Source organism: Protopterus annectens, chromosome 3.part0 (genome assembly GCF_019279795.1).
Source record: "Protopterus annectens isolate FY-2018-M chromosome 3.part0, PAN1.0, whole genome shotgun sequence".
Taxonomy (NCBI): Eukaryota; Metazoa; Chordata; order Ceratodontiformes; family Protopteridae; genus Protopterus; species Protopterus annectens.
The window spans coordinates 1,341,975,812-1,341,997,781 of NC_056731.1; the positions used below are offsets into that span (position 1 = coordinate 1,341,975,812).

Consider the following 21,970-nt stretch of genomic DNA (forward strand, 5'->3'; position numbering starts at 1 on the left):
TAAATGTAAGTCAAATGCATTATTTAGACACAAACAACAATGTGAGGGAGCTAAATTTACATTCTTTGTTTTGGAAGTGGTACCTGAGGACATTAGAAGAGGTCCTTGGGAAGCACGTTTAGAGTATAGGGAACTTTTCTGGCAGTTGGCATTGGAAGCAAATATTCTGCCAGGGTTAAATGATACAATTTCGTTAAAACCTGTCCTAAAACTCAGAGCAGCAAAGTTATAAAAATTATTGCATGTTTTTACAAGTTTTGATAAGTATCATTCTTGTTAATGTATTTTGTGATACTCTGGTATTAATTCAAGTACCTGAATGTAATATTTGATTGCAGTTTTTATTTTGTCCACTGGAGGGGGGTTATTGGATTTACTATTAATACAAGTAGAGTGAAATAATTATGTATGTTTTTAAAAAGTTTTTATGAAAATTAGAAGTTGTTAGATTATAGACTGTATTTAGTATTTATTAGAATAGTATTTTAGTGTTAATATATTTAGTATATTATATTGTTTTATTTGTAAAAAAAATATGTAAAAAGTTTTATATGAATTTTATTGAGGGTAATTGATTAATTTTGGTATAATTGGTAATGAAAGGAAAGTTTATTGAAGTATTTAAACTGCTAAGAAGGAGAGGTATGAATTACATCTGAGGAAGTCTTGTGAATAGACAAAAACATTGATGTTATAACAGGGACAGCGTTAATGTACTGTTTTTTATACTGCAAACTTTGTGGATTAATAAACTGTTGAACTACTAAAAATATATGTGGAAAAGTACTGAGACATCTGGGTTGCAGTGCAGTGGGGGGGGGGGCAACGCATGGCTGTGTTTTAAATACCACATACAGTTTCACAGCATACAGAGTAAATGGAATAATACATGGTAATATAGTGACTTTGCATAGTGCAGCAGTGAGTTTTGGGTTTGCACATTCGAGATGCACATCTCCATTACTTTCCCTGATTGCTCGTAGTTGAGCACTGCGCAACTGCGAGCTGTATTGCAAAGAGTCTGACAGTTAGTATTGAGTCTATGAAACACACCCAAGGCTTAGCTGACTGTGGTAGAAGTTGTAAATGCATTAATACATTTATTTTTAAAACATGATGATTCTGGATTCAAATCCCAATGTATTTAATGCTTAAAACAGTGACAATGCAATGATATGAATTCTTTACAGTACATGTGTTGCTGTGTGTTGGCATAGTACAATGGGGTTAAGCGTACTGTGCAGAGGTAACAGCAACACTGTACAGCAGCTCACCATCACTTGGCATTGATTTGCAATGCCAAACTCCATGTAAACACAAAGGTCAAAAAGTGAATGGATCCACTGCTTATTCTGGTACTTATGTGTGTTGTGTATGATTCTATTTTTTGACCAGATTATAGGTGTTAAAATGGGGTAGGTATGAAAGTGGTGAAATGGAAAGCAAGAGGTGGGAAGAAGAAAGAGAAAGCAATACAGAAATGTGCTGCAGAGAGGTAGGAAGGAAAGAATCATAGCTATACAGTCCTTCAAGAGTAAAAACTGATAATATGTGCAGAATATTAGCTGAATTTGGACTGTCGTCTCCACAGAGAGGGGTGAATACAACATAATCATGTTGTCTGGCTAATTGGACTGAATCAAGTGTGTCAAGATGACACATATATGCAATGAGCTAAGTATGGGAAGTTTTTTTTTTTTGGTGGGACAGGTGCTTTTTTTTAATTCTGTAAGAGAGGAATGCTGGGTAAGGGACAGAGGCATTTCTGGGCCAGGTAAGTTGGGTAGGTGAGGAAGCAAATGCAAACAAACAAGACAAAGGGACGGTGAGGGTCAAAAAAGGTTGAGGCACACCATGACTGGGGTGAGGGAGGGGACAACAAATGTTCATGCCCATTAAATATAGAGACAGTGAATCGAGTACTCAGCCACTGGACTGTTACCACTGTCCCCTTACTCCCCTGGCAACTGGAGTGCTTGAAGACTTCTCCTCCTACATGCCATGAGGGAGAGCAGCCTCTCCATCCAGTGTAGGCATACACTAATGGTACAGTGCATAACCCTACACACCAACCCTGGCAAATCCTGGCAGGTGATGAAATCCCCAGCTTTGACACTGCTGCCAGGGGGTACCACTGCACCAATTTCTGGGCCAGTACTATCTGAGGGTGCAGGTAGTGCAGGGGCAGCACAGGCAGTGCTGCCAAGTTGGGTTCCTGACATGCTGGGCATCGGTGCTGGAGCCAGTAGAAAGGGAGCAGGCTAATCCATTTGAGCTGGCCTACTTTGATGTGCTGTGTAGCATTTAGTGAGTTGGCACACAAGGATGACATTGACATTTTGAGGATACATAATAGAAAATAAAAAAAGACAGATAAAGCTTGGGGTGAGAGAAAAATTAAAGATATCATATGCGACATACAATGCATTAACAAAATTATAAAGCTATTTTACCTGAATTATCACATTAATGTATACACCCACAGAAATACACACTATACCTACAGACTGCTGAAAGTAATCCTTGAAATGTGCATATATTGCACATATGTGTGTTCCAATTATACAGATCACAGTTAACAGCAGGGCATTTATGACACTCATACAGAGTTTAAGTTAACATTAATATTACTAAAGAAATACAGTACTGTATAGTTGTGACTCATAGTATTTAAACCCAGAACCTCTGACTACAGTCTTTTATTTGACTCCTAAAGTTGGTTTGTGCTACAAACTAATGCATGCATACTTGCTTTTACAGTTAGGATATGCACGCTCAATTTGCTAAAAATCTATGTTTAACTTTTAAAACTACAATAATACTTCTCTTGTGCTGCATACATACCACTTGCTTCCCTCACTGTCTCCTTTCAAGCAGCATGAGCATGTAGATTGAACTGTATGCCAGCATTAGCTGAGTAAAGAACAGAAAAGCATTATGCACACCAGTCTTGCCTATATTTAGCTTTCTAAGTATTACAAATACTCTCTTACGGTCATACTTGCACAGCTGTGGGATGTCTATAGTCTCAAATTCAGTCAACCAACAGTTGAGGGTATCCCTTTTGCCCTGTGTAGGTCACTACAATGATGCCTACACTGTTCTCCAGTGCATGGGATGCCAGTAGCACTGGATACAGCCTGAACCAAACTACTCCACACCTCAGATTTGTACTGGGAGTCAGAATAGCCCACCTGCAGAAGCCTTTGGCTGTGACACTTTACCAGGAGTCCACTAAATATCCTGGACACTCGATCTCTGTGCCCTAATCTGGGTAGTTTCTCCACTAACTCCAGCAACGCCTAACACCTTACCTTGGCCAATGAAAAATGATGCTTTCCCACCAATTCAAGTTATCACGTTTACTGGTAGTGGGCAAACCCAATCAATGATGCCAACCATGGTTGCACAATGTTAAGCAGAGTGTAGCAGTGCTAAGCAGGTATGACATAAATGTTTGAAACAGAAAAGATAATCTGACACATGACCTCAGTCTGAAGTGTGTTTGGTGATATAGCTTGGAAATGTGCATTGAAAAGTGGAAGGCGGCTGTTAGGTAAGTTAAGTTTCCAGACATGCCCGGGGCCATAAATGTCATGACTTAACATTTATTTTTGGCTTTATACAGTGATAAAATTGATTTTTAACGTGCAACATTCAAACCTAGGCATAAGGGGCAAAACATTTTTTTTCTACAGCATTTATTTTCCATGTTTCCAACAGAATTGCTGCTCAGACTTAGTCAGGGATCATTCATACATACAGCTGACAGTTTGAGGTGTTACACGTGTATGTGTGATCTGACATGGTTCTTGTATATAGATCCAGTTGTGTATGTGTATTTGATTGTGAAATCCATACAAGTCCAGATAGCAGAATAAAAATTACAGAAATATAGTAGACAGTATACCCTCAATCATCTGAAAACACACTAAGGGAATCTTATCCCTCATACATATAATTCATATCAGCTCCACTAGCTAAAGTGTTAAAGTAGTCAAAGTGAGAGTGAATATAATGGGAAATGGAACAACAGTAAAAATGTCTGGAACGTCCTGTATTAGAACCCAGAACCATGTGTATGGCAGTCATATACTTACACCTGTTGTCACAAGAATGTCGAACTAACACTTGCCTATTTTACAGTTCACTGCTATAAACTGCATTGTCACAAAAGTAAAAACAGGTTACACACTCTGTACTAGAACCCAGGACCATCTGTACTCCAGGCCTATGCTTACACCTGCTGCCACAGGAATAGTTACATGACAGTTCCTTAATTGCCTACTCATTCTTAAGTTCTCTGTGTTAACCACCACACAATGCCACTTAGCATGTTTGCATGGTGCCCAACAGAGTTAATTGAATGCATCCATATTCAATTGTTGGCGGTCTGCACCTTGTCTGCAGCTGGTCCATGACTGCAGCTGTTATGGAACCTTGCTAACCATTGCAAAAATGTATTATTTTTGCCCTTTGCACTTTTAAAGATGCCCTGTCTGCCTGCAGGTGTTGTGCATGCTTCCTGTGTGGGCACTAGTATAGTTTGTGCACTGCTAAGCGTCACACAATTGAGATATGCAGAGCCACGCCTGGCATTCATTTTTCTCTGTTTCATTGTTTGCGCAAAGTCATGCACTGTGCAAGCAATGGCCAAAACAAAAATTAAAATAAAAGGGAAAAGTAACTGAAATTATGAAAACCAATCTATGATATAAATACTGCAAAATGTTTGCTAGCACACATGAAATATTTCTACATAGGTCTGGATTTGAACTCTCACTCCAATGAACCTTCACAACAGAGTAAGGGTCCCTCTTTGCCAAGAAAACAGCTTTGCAGCAGGGAAATGAAATCATTCTGCATATAACCAACTGCAACATCATCCACAGTACTAAGAAACCACATAACAGTTACTTGTACATGTATTAAATCTGGATGTAGTGCACTGAGTGTTCACAAAAACATTTATGAGTACTGCTTGCAAAAATGCAGCTCTGTCTTATCTCTCTGTGTTTGCTGCTCATCCTTTACCTGACCAGTAATCTGAGACATGAAGTCTGTAAGGCATTTTATATCCTTGTCCATAATATGTGTGAGGATATTAGATGGCAATAATATACAGTTGTCAACAAATGAAAGGGAGGCTGATGTTAATGAACAGAACATCTGAACTGTGTGCTACTTACATTACCAACCTTGATAAAATTACTTATATACACTTTGTAATTCTAACCTAATACACCCACTGGAGGTAGGACAATCTGCACTGCAGTTTTATTTTCCTTCTCCCCGCCAGTAATCATTCACAGTTGCAATCCATTAGCAAGAAACACTGACGGAGCACCTGCATTATGATTACATCAACTACAAACAATGAGGAAGCCTGCATTATGTGACATCGGCTACACAGAGCCAAAAGTTTGGGATTCAGCAAATCTAATGAGTTCACACCTCATCTGCATCTTTCACATTCTAACAGCCTTGAATCTACACCATAAAAAGGTAACCATGTAGCTAGAGACCCTGAATGTGAGGAGACTTGTTTATGTGGAGAACAAAGAAGAGGCTATTACTTTGGGATATATCTGCACAGAAGACTACTGAACTTGAGAACATATGCTTGCATTTTTCATCAATATACTGCAGCTGATGAAATGTCATTTAAGAAAAATCTGTTTCATGTTTATATAAATATATTAATTAGCAAATGCGACTGTTGTTTGTATGCATTACTTAGAAATGTACTGATGGTGCTGGCATGTTTGTAGGAGCATTTCACAGATATACATGACTGGCAATGGCTTAAAAATGAATGTCCGTATTAAATCTGTACAGATGTTTCAGAGACAATTCATTTGATAGCACTTTTAGCAATTCACTGATGGGTTGTTCTTTTGGGGGTGGGGTGCAAAGCTGCATTTCTGTTTTAGCACAAACAAGGATAAGTTGCTACTGTTACTCTCCCTTGTTTTGCATCCAGGCTTGCTTTGTGTGTGAATGCAATATGTTACAACCAACCAAATCTTGTTGTTCATATTTCAAATATCTAGACTGTTTTATGTTTCTCCAGTGGGTAATACTGAAATGCCACGCATCCTATTTTATCTGGGAACAGGTACTTTTAAGTTATGTGACACTTATGTGTATTATTCTTCTGTTATGTTTTAGGACACCTAGGACTATGGCACTCCGGTATCTCAATCCCCCAAAACCACCCTTCAGTGACCCTGAGAATCAGGTCATTGTGGAATCTCTTAGGCGACAACTTGCCTTTCTGCTTGAGAGGAGACATGGAGATATGTCAGGCAGAATGCAGATTTGGCAGCATACAGTTGCAGATCTGAATGCAGTAAATGGTCACAGCAGGACATATGATCAGGTGCACCATAGGATCACTGACATGATCTCATCTGCATGGAGGAGAGCAGCTTCAGTAGCCCGTGATCAGATGGGTACCAAGGGGGGCTGCTACACAGCCACCAATAACACCAAATGAAGAGTTCCTGTCCACTGTCAGGGATCCAGACAGCTCAAAGTAAAGTGCAGAACAGCATGTCTTTGACATTGGTGCTACTGTTTCAGGGACAGCAAGTATGTCCCAGGAGGAGCTTCCAGGTAGGGTTATGTAACTCCATTGTTAAATGCTCATGTATGCGAAGTATTCACATGAATATGTTAGGTCTGTTTAACAAGAAATTTGTTGGGGGATTACAGACTGCTATAGTTAACCACAAATTCTGATTGATTTCACATGGGGCTTAGGTTGGACTTGTCATCAAAGTTCTTGTTGAAAGTATAGTTAATGGACATACATATAAAGGGTAAAAAAGTTTTACCACCTGTGTCACTGTTAATTGTGATTATGCTGTCCTTACCTTTTGCTTAACTTCTTCCAGGGCCATCCAGCATACGGAATAGACTATCATCTGCACATGGTAAGCCAAACATTTTTATGTCAATTCTGATGAGCATTTCATAGAAATATTTAGTGTGTGATGTTGGCGCAAAGACTGTGTACTGCTGTAGTGTTTGTAATAGTGGCACCAAAGTTACTTTGTTGGCATATACTGGGCTATAGTAGTGTAGGTATTCATTTTTCCTGTGTTTGTTGCTTATTATCACAGGTGTTTCTGACAGTGGAAGTGTGGGACTTCTACAACCTGATGTCAATGTATCAGTAGACTCTGATGATGATGGCCACACAGGGACACAGTTGGGGGATGCAGAGGTTGAATCTGACACTGAGGTTGATATACAGTCATCCCCTGTAATTCCATCAGACACAACAAGTAGGCCTTACCCATTCCAGTGAGCCCTCAGATACTGGACAGCTGGAGGGTGAGACAATCAATCCGGGAACTGGGTTTACTACAGCCTCAGTGCCTGTTGACTCTGGCTGTAGCCAAAGTGTGGGCAAGATGCCATGCAGGAGGGATGTTAGGGGTGCTCGGAGGAGGCCTGCTGTCCATCCTCCACCTGATAACGGTGTCTCTTCCTGTGCCAATCAAAACATGTTAGGGCCACCATGGATGCATAAGCATGTTCCCATAGGTCCTCCAGAGGAGTGCTTAGGGTTGCAGATGTAGCACAGGCCGACATGCACGACTGCTTCCACCATGTTGCTGATTCAATGGATTGCATGAATGACATATTGGAAGGGGTGGTGACTGTGATGGGGATGGCATCCTCATGACAGTAGGTTAGTCACATCATCTGTTGCTAGTCAATGTGGCCATGCCCAATCACGCTCACACTATGACAGTACTTCAACTGCTCAATCAGTAGTTGAGTGTTCCACACCCAGACATGGCAGGCCATGGGGTTGTGGTCCTGAGTGCCGTTGTGAGGGGGAGCTCGTCCAGCAGACATTAGTCATGCTCAAGTAGCAGCACTGCATCTGATCATGGGCGTGGATGTACCAGTGCAACTCTTGGCAGAGTCAGCTCTTGTGGTTGGTACGACAACAATAAACTGTCACCTCTACCATGCATGGCTCACACCTGTCCAATATACCAAGACACAGAGCTAGCAGACAGCTTGGCTGTGTTTGTGCAGACACTCACACACCAATTTCACCTGGAGGACCCACACAGACACACACACACACAACAGTTACATGACTCAGCTGTGAAGCTTAAAACTCATTTTGTCTCATTGGCCATTTGTTACTTTATCCAAATGTCAGCTGGCTTTACTTTCTTACTGAAACACACTCACTGACCTTTTGTGTCAGCCTAGGCTTTCTGCCCCCTGACAAAACACCCTGTGCAAGTGATAACTGTGCCATATCCCTGTTTGCTGTCTTTTGGATTCAGAGGTACATAAGGTTTGCATTCAATGCTTAGGGTGCACAGATGACTTGGTGGTTAGTATGTCTGCATTTGTAATGTTGAATTGTTAATTGTACCTTTGACTTATATTGGTCTTAGGAAGTTAGACAGTTGTTAGCATCACACAGTTTTGCATCAGTATTGTTAATGATCTTGTGAGGGTTATGAAGTCTGAAACCATACCTCTCAACTGTACCTCATTATGAGGAACATACCTCATTTGGGGTCTTAAAGAGTTTATGTTCCTCGAAGTTCCTCACTGAAGGGGTCTGTCGCACATTCAGTGTTAGGAATTTTTTACCTGAACTCCATGGTAAATAGAAATGAATCATATTAATTCATTAAAAGAACTTCTTTACAAGTAAAACCAGCATATTTTAACCATCCTATGACCTTCTTAGTTGAAACTGTTAGTAAGCCATTAGCATGTGTTCCACATTTTGCCCATTTATTCCACATTATGAGGGCTAGTGTTCCTCATTTCCGGGATGGAACATGGAGAGCTATGTCTAAAACTGTAATGTGTCTCATTACTTTCTAACTTCTCTCTTTAATAATTTTCCAGTACAAATGTATGGTGCTAAACTGAGGGCATGGAGTGACCAGCAGTACTTCTGAGAGATATGACTGTGAATCTTTGATGCCTGAGGCCTACTACTTAATAACTGACAAACATAAGTCACATAAGCCTCTGCTTTCTCATGTTAAGGCTATTTTTGTGCAAATGACCCACCTTTTAATTGTTTACATTACCAAGTAACAACATGCAAGGATATGCGAGTCATTCACATTATTCACAACACACCCCAGGTTCACTTACCTTGCAAATCTAGCAGTTGCAATAGTTTTAGTTCAGGGCTGACACTCTCTGATGTTATCAGTACACAGCCATTTCATGGGTAGGTAGGCTGCATCCCCCAGTAAATGACCCTGTGTGACATCCCCCTAGTGAACATCTGATACAGTTGGGATGTGTGTCAGATATGCGAGTCATGGTAACTGCCTGGGTTGCCAGCACATACGTTCAAGATGATTCCATTGGCATTATGCATGACTAAGCAGTTAATAGAGTGGAACCCCTTCTATTTATATATAGCCCTCCCTGTTCCCAAGGCAGTGCCTTAATTTCTACATGTGTGCAATCTATGGCACCCAGTACTTAAGGGTAGTGTACTATAGATTAGAACTCCAGCATATTTCTGGTCCTATCCTCAGGAGTAAGGGGAAATATATTTGGTCACTGGCATATTGAAACATAGCATTCAGGAATTGATGGAGGATCCTGAATGCTGATGTCTGACACACCTCTAGCATGTTTCCTATTAGTATTGGAAAGGTACCTGTAGCTAAAATTCTTAGTGCTACACATACCTTTATCTCAATTGTGATTGGTTCTCTTCGGGTTGCTCTGGCTCCAAGTTGAGCATAACAGAAGCTGCAGAGTTCCTGTAGTGTGTCACTATCCACCCTGTAGCATTCTACAATTTCTATGTCATGTAGACTGGATAAGTTAACCATGGTCTGAAAACTCCTCTCCTTCTTAGCTGTGGTCTATTAGCAGCAGCAACACAGACTTCAGCCTGTTGCACATACACATGAATTAAAGCAAGAGCAGCCCCTAACATTGTTTCTGTGTAGACTCTTTTCCATGGCTGTATTCCAATAGGTTTTGGAATTCACAGGGAAAACCAGCAGAGTCTACACTGTTGCTTAGAAGCTTGTTGAATAGCTCCATCTTGCATTGCTTGATTACATACAGTTCAGCTACTTATGTTGTAATTAGCATGCCACAGTGTTTACCTTGTTTGTTCGGATCTGCTGAATCTAAAGCAGTTTGCTACTGTGTGTACATTGAGCCATGATGCACACACAGTGTAAACAAACCATGTAGGCTTTACTGAATCTGGCCAATACTTACCTCTTCCCAATATATATTTAATTTTTCACAATTCATTACTCTTTGTGTTCAATCAGCTTTTACATCTTTACTACACCTCCAACAGACTGAAGAAGTCATTTTACTAAACGTAAAGATTTTTATAGGGAGTAACAAACATTATATGTATATATTTGCACATAAAAAAACTTTCTAGTATAAACTTGAAGAAGTTTGACTAACTGATTTAAGTAACAAAGTTTTATTCTTGCCATCTATTGAGTCACTCAATCCACTACTATCTAAAAAGTTCCACAATTTTGCATCAACATTATTATTATTTATAATTAAACGTATATAACTTAGATAAGTATCCTTTGTATTTCAATTTACCCCGATAATGGCATTCACATATTCAAATAATGGGGGAATAGTGTTCTGCTCCTCTCCACTCATATTATCTACAAATTCATTTAATTTCTTATTGGCAAATAATATGAACTAATTAACAGATTCATCCAACTAATAATTTTTCATTACATTTTCTGGTGACTTAGCTGTCCCTTTTACAAAGCAACCAGACCATAACATTAATCCATTCCTTTTTAGTGAATTCATTTTAACAATGCGCTGAGTTTCCTTAAATCTAGAGGGGTGTTCAATGGGAAAGCAGAAAATTTTCCATTTTGATATTAATGGAGTTTTAAATACATATTTCTCAATTGTTTTAAAAAATTGATTTCATATCTGTAGAGTCTAAAGACTTAAATTCATTTCCTTCTAAGGTAAATTTTATTGACCACTTGAAAGGACTGTTACACATTTCAGAATCGGGAAGAAGAGAGGCTCCAGACTAACTCAGGGGGCCATCTAACCTAAACCCCCCACCTGTGAGTACTGTCCATTTTTTAATGTACCATATTTGATAAACATAAGAATTTAATAAAATCTGTCTCTGAATGGTTTTCCAATGATTAGTGTAAGTTGAGTCTATCCAGAGTATAACAGAATTAAAATGTGCAGCAACAAAGTAAGATTCTACATCTGATAAGTTAATACCACCATAGCCACAATTTTATATGCTTTCTATAAACAGTTCTTGGCTTTTTAGGGTACCATAAGAATAGAGTTAACATTTTTCCATTTTCTTTAAAAGTATTCTTGTCAGTTATTAAAGCTACTGAATGCAATATGCATATACTCTTGGGTAATACAATTATTTTAATAAGTATTAACCTATCTTTGAAAAAAAAATTCATTCCATTTTTTAATAAGAAGTAACTTCAATTATTTTTTTTCAAAATTATTAACAATATTAGTCACATCTTGATAGATTTTTATTTCTAAATATTTTAGTTATTTTCCTTCCCAATTGCATTTATATTTATCTTTAAGCTTACTATCTAGTAAATGACAACACTAAAGTTTCATTTTTATTATTATTATTAAATTTCAGAAGCGACACTTATTGAAGTTTTTCATTTTCTTCGTTCTTCAACCGAATAATTTAAATATCCTACAGTTGGTTAAATATCAGCTGCAAAAAGCTGTATTTTAGATTGACTATCCTTTTTAACACAGAATCCATCAATTTTCCATGTTTCTTTTACTTTTAGCTAAGAGTTCAATAACTAATGCAAATAGTACAGGGAACAAAAAATACCCTTGCTTTGTGCCTTTGTTTACAGTGAATCCTTGAGAAATATAACAGCCAATTTTAACATACGCTTTGGAGTCTCTATACAGTTTTTTTTAATATTCCAGTAAACTGTTCTGGAAATGCAAATGTTTCTAAAATTTTAAACACGTAGTTCCAAAAAAGCTCTCTTGATGTCTACGCTAATTAGGGCCAATTTCTTGTTCATTTCTTTGGAAATCTAAGATATTTGCCACCCTTTTTATATTATCATATGTTAGTCTATTGACTTAGAAATCCTGTTTGATCTTTTTTAATTAATTTATTTACTATACCTGTAAATCTTGTGATTGAGATGGAAGTAAATATTTTATAGTCTACATTTTATAATGAAATAGGTCTACATGAGAAAACTAACTGGATTTCCTTTCCTTGTTTAAGTACAGGTCAGACTACATAACATTTCCATGAGGAAGGAATTATTTTGTCACTCTGAATTATCCTGAAAACGTCACTCAGTAATTCTAAAATATTTAATGGAAGCAGAGTATATAATTCCATACTTAAACTATCTAACTTCCAGCTTTACCATTTTTCCCTTTTTTAATCATCTTTAACTTCTGTTAGGGTAATAGGCCTATTCAACTGAGATATTTATTGGTTATTAATTTTATTAGTAACATTTTTCTTTAAATACTTGTCAGTTTTGTAATCAAGATTATTTTTTATAAATAAAGAGAGATCTCTCAGGATAAGGTACCTGCTATGTCCCCAAACGAAAAAATGTCAATATCAAGGTGCAGGTACTCCATGACTGTCAAAGCCAACCATCAACCAAAAATCAATAAAAAAATGTTTATACTTGAACAGCAAAAGAACTTTATTCCATGGGTTGTTAAAGCTTTCACGTCTACTCTGGACGCTTCTTTAGACTTTTTTTTCTTTAAATACTTGTCAGTTTTGTAATCAAGATTATTTTTATCTTTACTAAGATTCTCATGGAATTTTTTATAAATATTAAGCATTCCCTGTATGCCTGAAGTAAGCTTTCTAGTGTAAGGATTCCATATATTATTGATTTGTGCCTTTTTGTTTAACATCTTACTTCTATTAGCTAATCTAGTTACATTTTAAGTCACTGTCTAACTGTTCAATTTTGTTTTTACTACAGCCATCTCCACTTTATGCATTAAAACTGTTTAATATTTTGCCATTACATTTAATGACTTCAGTATTATCTACTTTGTTTGTTGTTTAAACCTTACTTTGGGTATTTCATCTTGTATTTCTAACTCTTTATCCCACTCATTCATTTTATTACTACTCCATCTTCCCATTCTATCTTCAATATGCATTTTTAAAAAGTCAAATAGTATGACTTTAATAACCTATTATCATTTAAAGATAAAAAATTCTCGATTTATTCCTTAAGATAATTCCTAAATTATTTTAATATCTGCATATATACTGGGATTCTATAAATAATCTGAAATTTCCTTATATCCATTAATATACTAATACTTCATACATTATAATTTGAAAAATAAAAACAGGAATAAGAAGGAATAGTTTTTTTTAAATAATTCACTTTAATAAGTAAATCTGTAGAGACATAAATCCTAACATTTCTAGTATGTGTCCCATGTGCATAAGAACAATGAGTAAATAACAATAACTTACTTTCTGCTTTTACTATTAACTCAACTAAATTAGTATTCGTAATCCATCTGTATAGTGCTTTAGCTGATGCCAGAATTTTACCCTTCTTCTGTTCACCTGCATCTTCTATACTAGATATTCAGTTAAAATCCCCTTCTAAAATTAAACTAATCTTCCAATGACTTTGTAGTAAGTTTAAGTGATCTTTAGCCACTCTTTCATCTACTCCACAGATCCAGTAAAAATTAGCTAGTGTACAGAGTTTGCCAATATATTTAATTACAAATGGATACATTCTTTTGGGATCATCAATGGATTCATTAACCTTAAGCATTACAGTAGATTTTCTCCAAAATATAGCAGCTCCTCACCTCCTTTTGTTAAAAGACACAGATGATAACATTTCATAACCTAAATTATTTAAATATTCTACATCTTTATTTATAAAGCGAGTTTCTTGCAAAATATAATGTCTAGTCTATTCAGTTTTAGATATCTCATTAATGATTTATTTTTGTTGCCATTAGATAGATTAAAACTAACCATGCTATATATTTAAAAAGATTTCTTTTAAAAGATAAGATGCACTTATCAACCATATTAATTTAAATGTATGTAAGACTCTAATGCCTTCCTCCATCACTATCGTAACAGTCCAGTTTTTTGAACTCTTCCTTTCTATAAACTAAACTACTAAAACTCATAACTAAAACAAAAACAAGTCTACAACTGTAACTGTACATATTACTAATAAAAAACAACCTACCATGGATTCCAAAGTTCCTAGTCTGCCCATCAAACAGGCAAACTACTACACTATTTCCCTATCTACCAATACTTAAAAATTAATTAAAAAAAAAAAAAAAACTAGCCAAAAGCTACAGTGACTTACAAATAAATATAATAAAGTTACAAATAATGAGACTATGAATTTAGTTATATATTTTGACATTTAAAACTATTCCCCCATTACTACAAACAGAAGAGGATTATTAATCACAGATATTAAATAAACCAACAAATAGTGTACTGTAAAACTATTAAATATGCCTAAATTATTCACTCATTCAACATAACTATAACTAAATCTCCAAATAAGTAGAACAAAGTGGGACTTTAAGAGCTAAAAATATTTGTAAACTTACAGGTGACAGGTAATGCTATCATACTAAACTATTACACAAAATGAAAATATATATATATATATATATATATATATACACACACACACACACACACACACATACATACATATATGCACCTAAAAGATACACATTTTTAGATCTAACAAAAGCTCTGAATTAATGTTAAAAGTACAAGTGTCTATTGCAAAACCATGTAACAATCTTAATATGATAAATATTAAAATATGTTAAAATCCTATAGCTTATTAAACTAATTCATAAAATATATACTTTAATGAGGTCAAAAAGAATACATTGCTATTTCTATAGAGTCAAAAATAATTTGCAGTCTGTATTGTATTCGAAAGCTATAATGTGCTTAATTCAAACCCCATTCTCCCTTCCCGGGTTCAAATGCACTGAAAAATGTACTTTACTCTCTATCTAATTAGATGTACTGATTCAGCACTATAACACTCAAATTTCAGCTTTGACTTACGAAAGGAGTTACTTCAGGTTGTATTAGTAAATCTAATAACATACAATATGCAAAAATCTTCAACGTTCACCTGACCAAGACTCAAATTTCAGCTTTTAGGATATTTTCAAGTTTTAAATGATTTTCTGTGTAAATTACATAAAATCCTGTACATTCACATTTCCGCCATATGCACGTACATGTAATACATATCTTTCTTATAAGCAGTTTATTTAAATATATACTTTGTCTTATTTGCCCACTAATATTCGACTTTATTCTATATCTTTTATTTCTAAAATCTCCCCTCAAACAGCTATTTAATCATCAACACTCTAACAGAAACTGCATTATGTGTACATATTTCTTAACTTACTTGTACTGCTCTTTTATTAATTTTACATAGTAAATATTTCATTTGTTATGCATATTATTTATTAGAGGTTTACTCTTATTAATTCAAATATTAAAAGCACTCTTGACTATATATAAAATCATTCTTATTTACTTTGAATGCATGTGTTTTAGTCATTTTGAACAGCTGCTCTGATCTGAGCTTCACATCTTGGCATTAGAATTTGATTACAGCGTATGGAAATGAGAACTCACAGCACACAGCAGCTGCTAATTCCCTCTTAAGTTTTGCATTCTTAACTTGTTTAACCCATTCTAATCAGTAACAAACATCTAACTTTACTTCTTTCCATTAATATGTATAGTGAGAGTTATAACACAACATGAGCTATTAACATTCAGCAAAATGCAAGCAAATTTATATGTCAGCAACAGCTTAGTATAAAATATTACTATAGCTTTTGTTTTACCAATTATTTTAAAAAAAGAAAAAATATTATTTTGAGTAGATTTCTCACATATATAGTTAGAAAAAAAGGAAAGAAAATAAACGTTCCTTTCTGTTTTCAGCACATCAGTGTTGAACTTTGACCTAAATATTCTTCAGAACCAGGGAGCAAGGCAAACAAGAATCCTGCATTCTCACACAACTGGAACATTCTTTTGTTCTCAAGCTTTTTTTAAGTGTTACTTTATAAACCAACCTGTGAAGGGAATGTGTTACACAGGAACAAAGAACACAAAATCATCCGCACATTAACACTTCTAATTAGCACAGCAATGCACATACTAAGCAAAGTTAAGCAAATAAAATAAAATTCGTAACTTATATAGTCTTAAAGTTTCCAATTCTACTGCTTATAATTTGATGACATTCTCTTACAGGAAGTATGGAACATTTATAAATACATTTATAAGTTTAATTAAATGAATTACATTAAGTATTTCACTGTAAATATAGTAAAGCAATAAAATAATATATATTCCTTATCAAGAAAAGTGTTTAGCTTAAAATATACTTACATATCTTTTGAAGCTTAATGTCCAATACAAACCTTTTATACAGAAAATAAAAGTCCTGCACTTGGAGAATAAAAATCACTTGTTTTTAAGCTTTTTAATTTGAGAAGCAACTTTCCAGAATTCAGCTCACTGTTTCTTGAGGGATATACTGCTCCAATCCATTTGTTCACTATTATTAAGGATTTTACTTTTGTTGACAAAAGTAGATGCATTCTTTAGTGTGTCAAATATTGTAGTTCTTTCAGAAATAAATAATTTGACTGTTGCAGGAAACAATAAAGTTACTTTAAGTTTGCCCATTTCAAGTTCCTTAATCAGTGGTAAGCATGACTTTGTTTTACTCATTACTTTACTGGAATAATCCCTGTCAAATCTGAAAACATGCTCAATTATTTTAATAGATGGGTTAGACCATGCTGTTTTTAATATTGATCTTTTTCTAAGCTAGACATAAACTTAAGTATAACTAAATGTGGTGGCGAGTTTTCTTTTTTCAAAGGTGTTGTCAGGGATCTACGTGCCCTTTCAAAATTTCAGGTAGAGTTAATGATTTAAGAAGCTAGGTTAAGAAGTTTATTATACTGTCGCCCTTATACTTTTCAGGTATACTATATAATGTTATTTAATTGTAGCCTATTTTCTAAATCAACTTTATGAGTCAGTTTTAAAAGAAAGTCAGTCTGAGACCCACCTTCTGTTATTCTCCATTCATGATAATTTAAAGCTTCTTCCATATTGCTTGCTGACTTTTGCACTTTGCTGTTACAAAAAAATTTCTAAATGCTCCATCTTCTTTCTGGTCTCTTCTTTGAAGCTTTCTATTTTGGCATCCAGCTTATCGATTTTAAATAATACATCCTGTATACTAGACATTAATGTCAAACTGTCTTTTTTAACACAAGAATTATGAGTACCATTTCTTGAGCAGCTCATGTTGAAGTATCTTTTGTTTTTACCAATCAGTTGAAATTCTGACAGGAAAATTACAGCTTTTGAAGAACTTGAAGCTGTACATATTTTCTCTGTCTATTAGTGAATACAATTAGCTAACAAGTATCTCCAAATTTTTATTTTTGGATTATATTTTCTGTCAGAGACAAGTTTTCAGTCACAGAGCTTTCACTAGTTGCTGCTCTCAGTTAGCCATCTTGGCCACACCCCTTTGCACAACACTGAATTTTGATTATTGTGCAGCTGCTATTGAATTGTGCTGAATGGCTTAGACTATAGGTTAGTGTTTAAAGTAATGTTGCAAGGAACAAAGTCTGACTTGTTGTTAAGGAACTTGAAATGACCAGACCATAGCAGTAGACAAATGATTACAGTCTGGATTGCTTCTCTGACTAAATAAATAAAAGACGTACCATCAGGGTATCTGTCTTTTCAATAGGTGATGCAATAAAGCACCTTACAACTTACAGCTTAACGGAAAATGCTAAACAATCAGTTCTGTTGGTCTCTAAAGACAATATAAAACCTGTCCTGATAGCACATTTCAGTTCTAAGTCCTTTGACTTGCCTTTCTTTACAGAACAGCAATATATATATATATATATATATATATATATATATATATATATATATATATATATATATATATATTTAATTATTTATTTATTTTATTTATTTTACATCTGTTGACCGGGATAGTCCAACTGGAGCCATGTCCATTTTCAGTGGAGGCCCGGGGAGATAAGCTCCAAGTTATCAGATACAATAATACAAGTAAAACAAGAGTACATAAGTAGTATTACCAATGAATACATAGACAGACATGAGATACCCCTGGTTATAGTCAGGAGAAAAATTAACAATAAATAGCTGGGTTATTCACATTCATGCTGAAGTTACCAGGGGTTGTTGCAGTGGCAAGCCAGTTAAATGCCATATGTTGTTTGAGTTTAGTTTTAAATTGTCCTAGGGAGGAGAGCAAAGTAATATCACCTGGAAGTAAGTTCCAGGCTCTGCCTGCAGTGTTAGCAAAGAGGGCATCTCCAGCAGTGTTGCTGATTTTGATTGTCTGAATTAGAAGTTTGTTCGAGGATCGAAGCAGTCTTGGATTGTTGTGGGGGGTGATAATATTTTGAAGGACTGGTGTGTTATCTGGGTTATAGAGGATTGTGGGGGGTGATAATATTTTGAAGGACTGGTGTGTTATCTGGGTTATAGAGGATTTTGTTAGCCATGATAAGCAGGTTATATTGTATGAGACTGGGAAGTTCTAGCCACCCAAGCTGGTTTAGATTGATGCAGTGGTGTGTTTTAAATGGCATTCCAGTGGCAAACCTGGCAATATGATTGTAACAGGTTGACAGTCTATTTAGTACAGATTTGTTTAGATTGGAGAGAAGGGGGGAGGCGTATAAAAGTGTTGAGAGTAGATGAGAGAGAGCTATATCCATCTTAGCTGGAGGGGTTAGGAAGGCTTTTATGCCATATATATATATATATATATATATATATATATATATATATATATATATATAGAAGGTGCAGGCCAACACGGAAGGTCTTTGGCTAACAAAGTTTGCAGACGACTGCAAACTAGGAGCCATAATTGAAACTCCTAACGATGTGGGCAAACTACAAAAGGGCCTCATTGAGACAGACACCTGGTGTCAAAGCCATGGCCTGAAGCTCAATGACAAAAAGGAACCCAAAGAAGCAGTGCTGTGTTTTTGAAAGAGTAGAAAATTACTCCAAAGAACTACAAAATTAAAACATACTGCAAGCATGGACAAGGTAAATTTATATATATATATATATATATATATATATATATATATATATATCAATACTTTAAAGCACTGATTTGCTTTCAGAAAAATGATGAATAACCAACAAAATAAAAATTATTTATCAAGCTAAGTTACAATAGACATAAAAAGGTACATGGATGCCCTTTTCTAAAGTGCTGTTTGATGTACTGATTTCTGAAAATGCCTTGATTCCAACAAAACTGTCTGATATGATTTTAGGAGCATGGCTGACTTAAGGGTAAATGTAGATGCATAGTTAACAACCAAATAGAGTTTTACCCCCTATAAGGACTTCTGATATGGTGACATGTTTGCTGTCTTTTGGATATGGTGATATGGTGACATGTTTAGAGAATTAGGAGTTGGTGGAACCCCACTGCATCTGACAGTGACAAATACTGTGTTCCACTTGAAAGAAATACATTTTACTAATACTGCCTCAACAGAAAATGAACGCACACCAAATACCACTGACAAACTATCTTTGAAGCCTCCAGTCAGGTAAACAAAGACATTGATTTAATTCAGATGGAGCTGTTACAACTTCCACGGGCAACACTTTCTCAACTGTAGCTTTAGCCAATCAGTATTTCAGCACATCATTCAGACATTCACATACATGTACAAACATACCCCTTGCATACCATTAAGACAGTTCAATATGCGCACCTGCACAAAAACAGACAGCAGCAATAAAAGGTTGAAAATCAGGAGCTTCAACTCAGAGAGATATGTGAAGCCATTACTGTTATTACACATTTACTGCATGCTGCCTAAATGAGCAGCACTATCAAATGCCTAACAACTGAGAGTCTGCAATTACTACTTGCCTTCCCAAGAACTGAACCTCGCCTCGGTGATGATGAGGAATTGACATGTACTTTCCCAAGTCGCCCTCTGGTCTTGTTACAGTGTAGCCAGCAAAGTGAACTCTGTAAAACAAAACAAAAACAAATGCGGTATTTTAACCATAAGCAGAACAAGATGTGTGATTTTAAAGATCATGAATTTGTATGTGCTATCAAATAGTGGGAAAGTACAGTTGTGTGTACAATCTCACCATAACAATAAATGTCTTTCTCTTCCCTGTTGCAGTATTCCTTACCTAAGGGATCTCCTGCCAAGGATAGCCCAACATCCGGCCAGCATGCCAAAGCTTTCAGCTCTTATATGAGTCATATATGTCACAAGTATACTCCACTTGCAAGACACAGAACAAAGGTGATAACGGATGCAAACACTCAGAACTTTAAAAGCCTCAGGAGGAACTGAATACGCTCAGGGAAGGAAGAACATGCGCATTCAGAAGGAAAAGCAAGAAGGTAAAAGGAAAGAACAGCCCCTCACCCAGGAGGGAAACAGAAACTAGGGGGGGACAGGACAGAGGGGGGAGGAGGGAGGGAGGGAGATCTACTGTTATGGTAAGATTTTACACAACTGTATTATGTCCTTCCATATAGCTGTTGCAGTATTCTTCACCTAAGGGAGAGTAAAAGAGCTCAAGAGGAAGCCTGGGAGGAGGAAGGCACAGAGGCACCCTCCACAAAGGAATGAAGAATAGGCCTGGCAAAACCTGCCCTGGAATTTTTTTTATTTATTTTAACATTTGTTTACCAGAAAAGTTCAACTTGGAACAAAGCCAATTTTCAGTGGAGGCCCAGGGAGAAATGCTCCAAATGCATGTCTTTGTAACATGGGAGAAAACCGGAGCATCCGGAGGAAACCCACACAAATGCAGGGAGAACATGCAGAGTCTGCACAGAAGGCACCCCAGCCGAGAATCGAACTGGAGAACCTCTTGTTGTGATGTGACAATGCAACCGCTGCATCAATGCGCCATCCAATAATAATAAAATTAACATCTAACTTGTAATGTTTATGAATAGAGGACCAATTAGCAGCCTCAAGGACAGAATTGGTATCTAGACCCTTGAAAAGGGCATCAGAGGAAGCATCTGCCCTAGTAGTATGTGTCTTTACAAACAAGGAGAGACATTTGCCATGAAAGAAATAAGAGAGAGAAATTACCTTAGAAATTCAGGAGGAGATGGTTTGCTTAGAAACAGCCAAATCCAAAGTCCTCACATGAAAATAAACAAAAAGCTGCTCAGATTTATGAATAAATCGTTTTGTCTAAATAATATCTGAGCTGTCTATGCATGGCTTTTCTTCAAATTAAACGCAATCTGTTTAAACGTCTTGGGCTGCAGGTGCATCCCCCACCCTCCAAACTTAAATAAGTACTATTGCTGAAGTGCAATTCCAGTGAAAATGTTACAAAGGCTTCACTGCAAGCACGACTTTTCTTCAAATGAAACGCAATGTATGTCTTAACTTTCAACATAAAGACTTAATGTTAATGCCTTTATATACTGAGGGGTTTTTTTGTTTAAAGCATGCACACTTGCAGATGCCTGTCTAGCTAGCCCAGTTTTCCTAACTCCAATCCTGTAAGACCCCATTTCAGACTCTAGTTGATGACACACTGCTGGGTTCTGTACCTCTCTCTGAGTGGCAAGGCAAAATTTATTTTTTTTTATCTATGGCTTTTACATCCAACTGTGCTTTTTTCCCCAGTTTCATCTGTGACCAGTCAATATTAGACTATTTTTGCATGGCAATAGCTATCTACTTCCAAACTAAACTGCACTACCCCAGAATTAGTAACACCAGAAATAATTAACTTGTGCTAGTTTAGTTTCCCCCCTTGAACTGTACTGCCATTTAC

General features: G+C 36.1%; 1 protein-coding gene across 1 annotated transcript in view; it reads right to left on the reverse strand.

Annotated features, from left to right (window-relative positions):
• Positions 1–21,970, reverse strand: part of LOC122796740 (beta-1,4-galactosyltransferase 6) — a 339,205-nt gene that overhangs the window by 55,248 nt on the left and 261,987 nt on the right. The window contains exon 4 of the mRNA XM_044065449.1: positions 20,073–20,174. Within this exon, the coding sequence (XP_043921384.1) occupies positions 20,073–20,174 (102 nt within the window). The remainder of the gene's footprint in view (positions 1–20,072; positions 20,175–21,970) is intronic.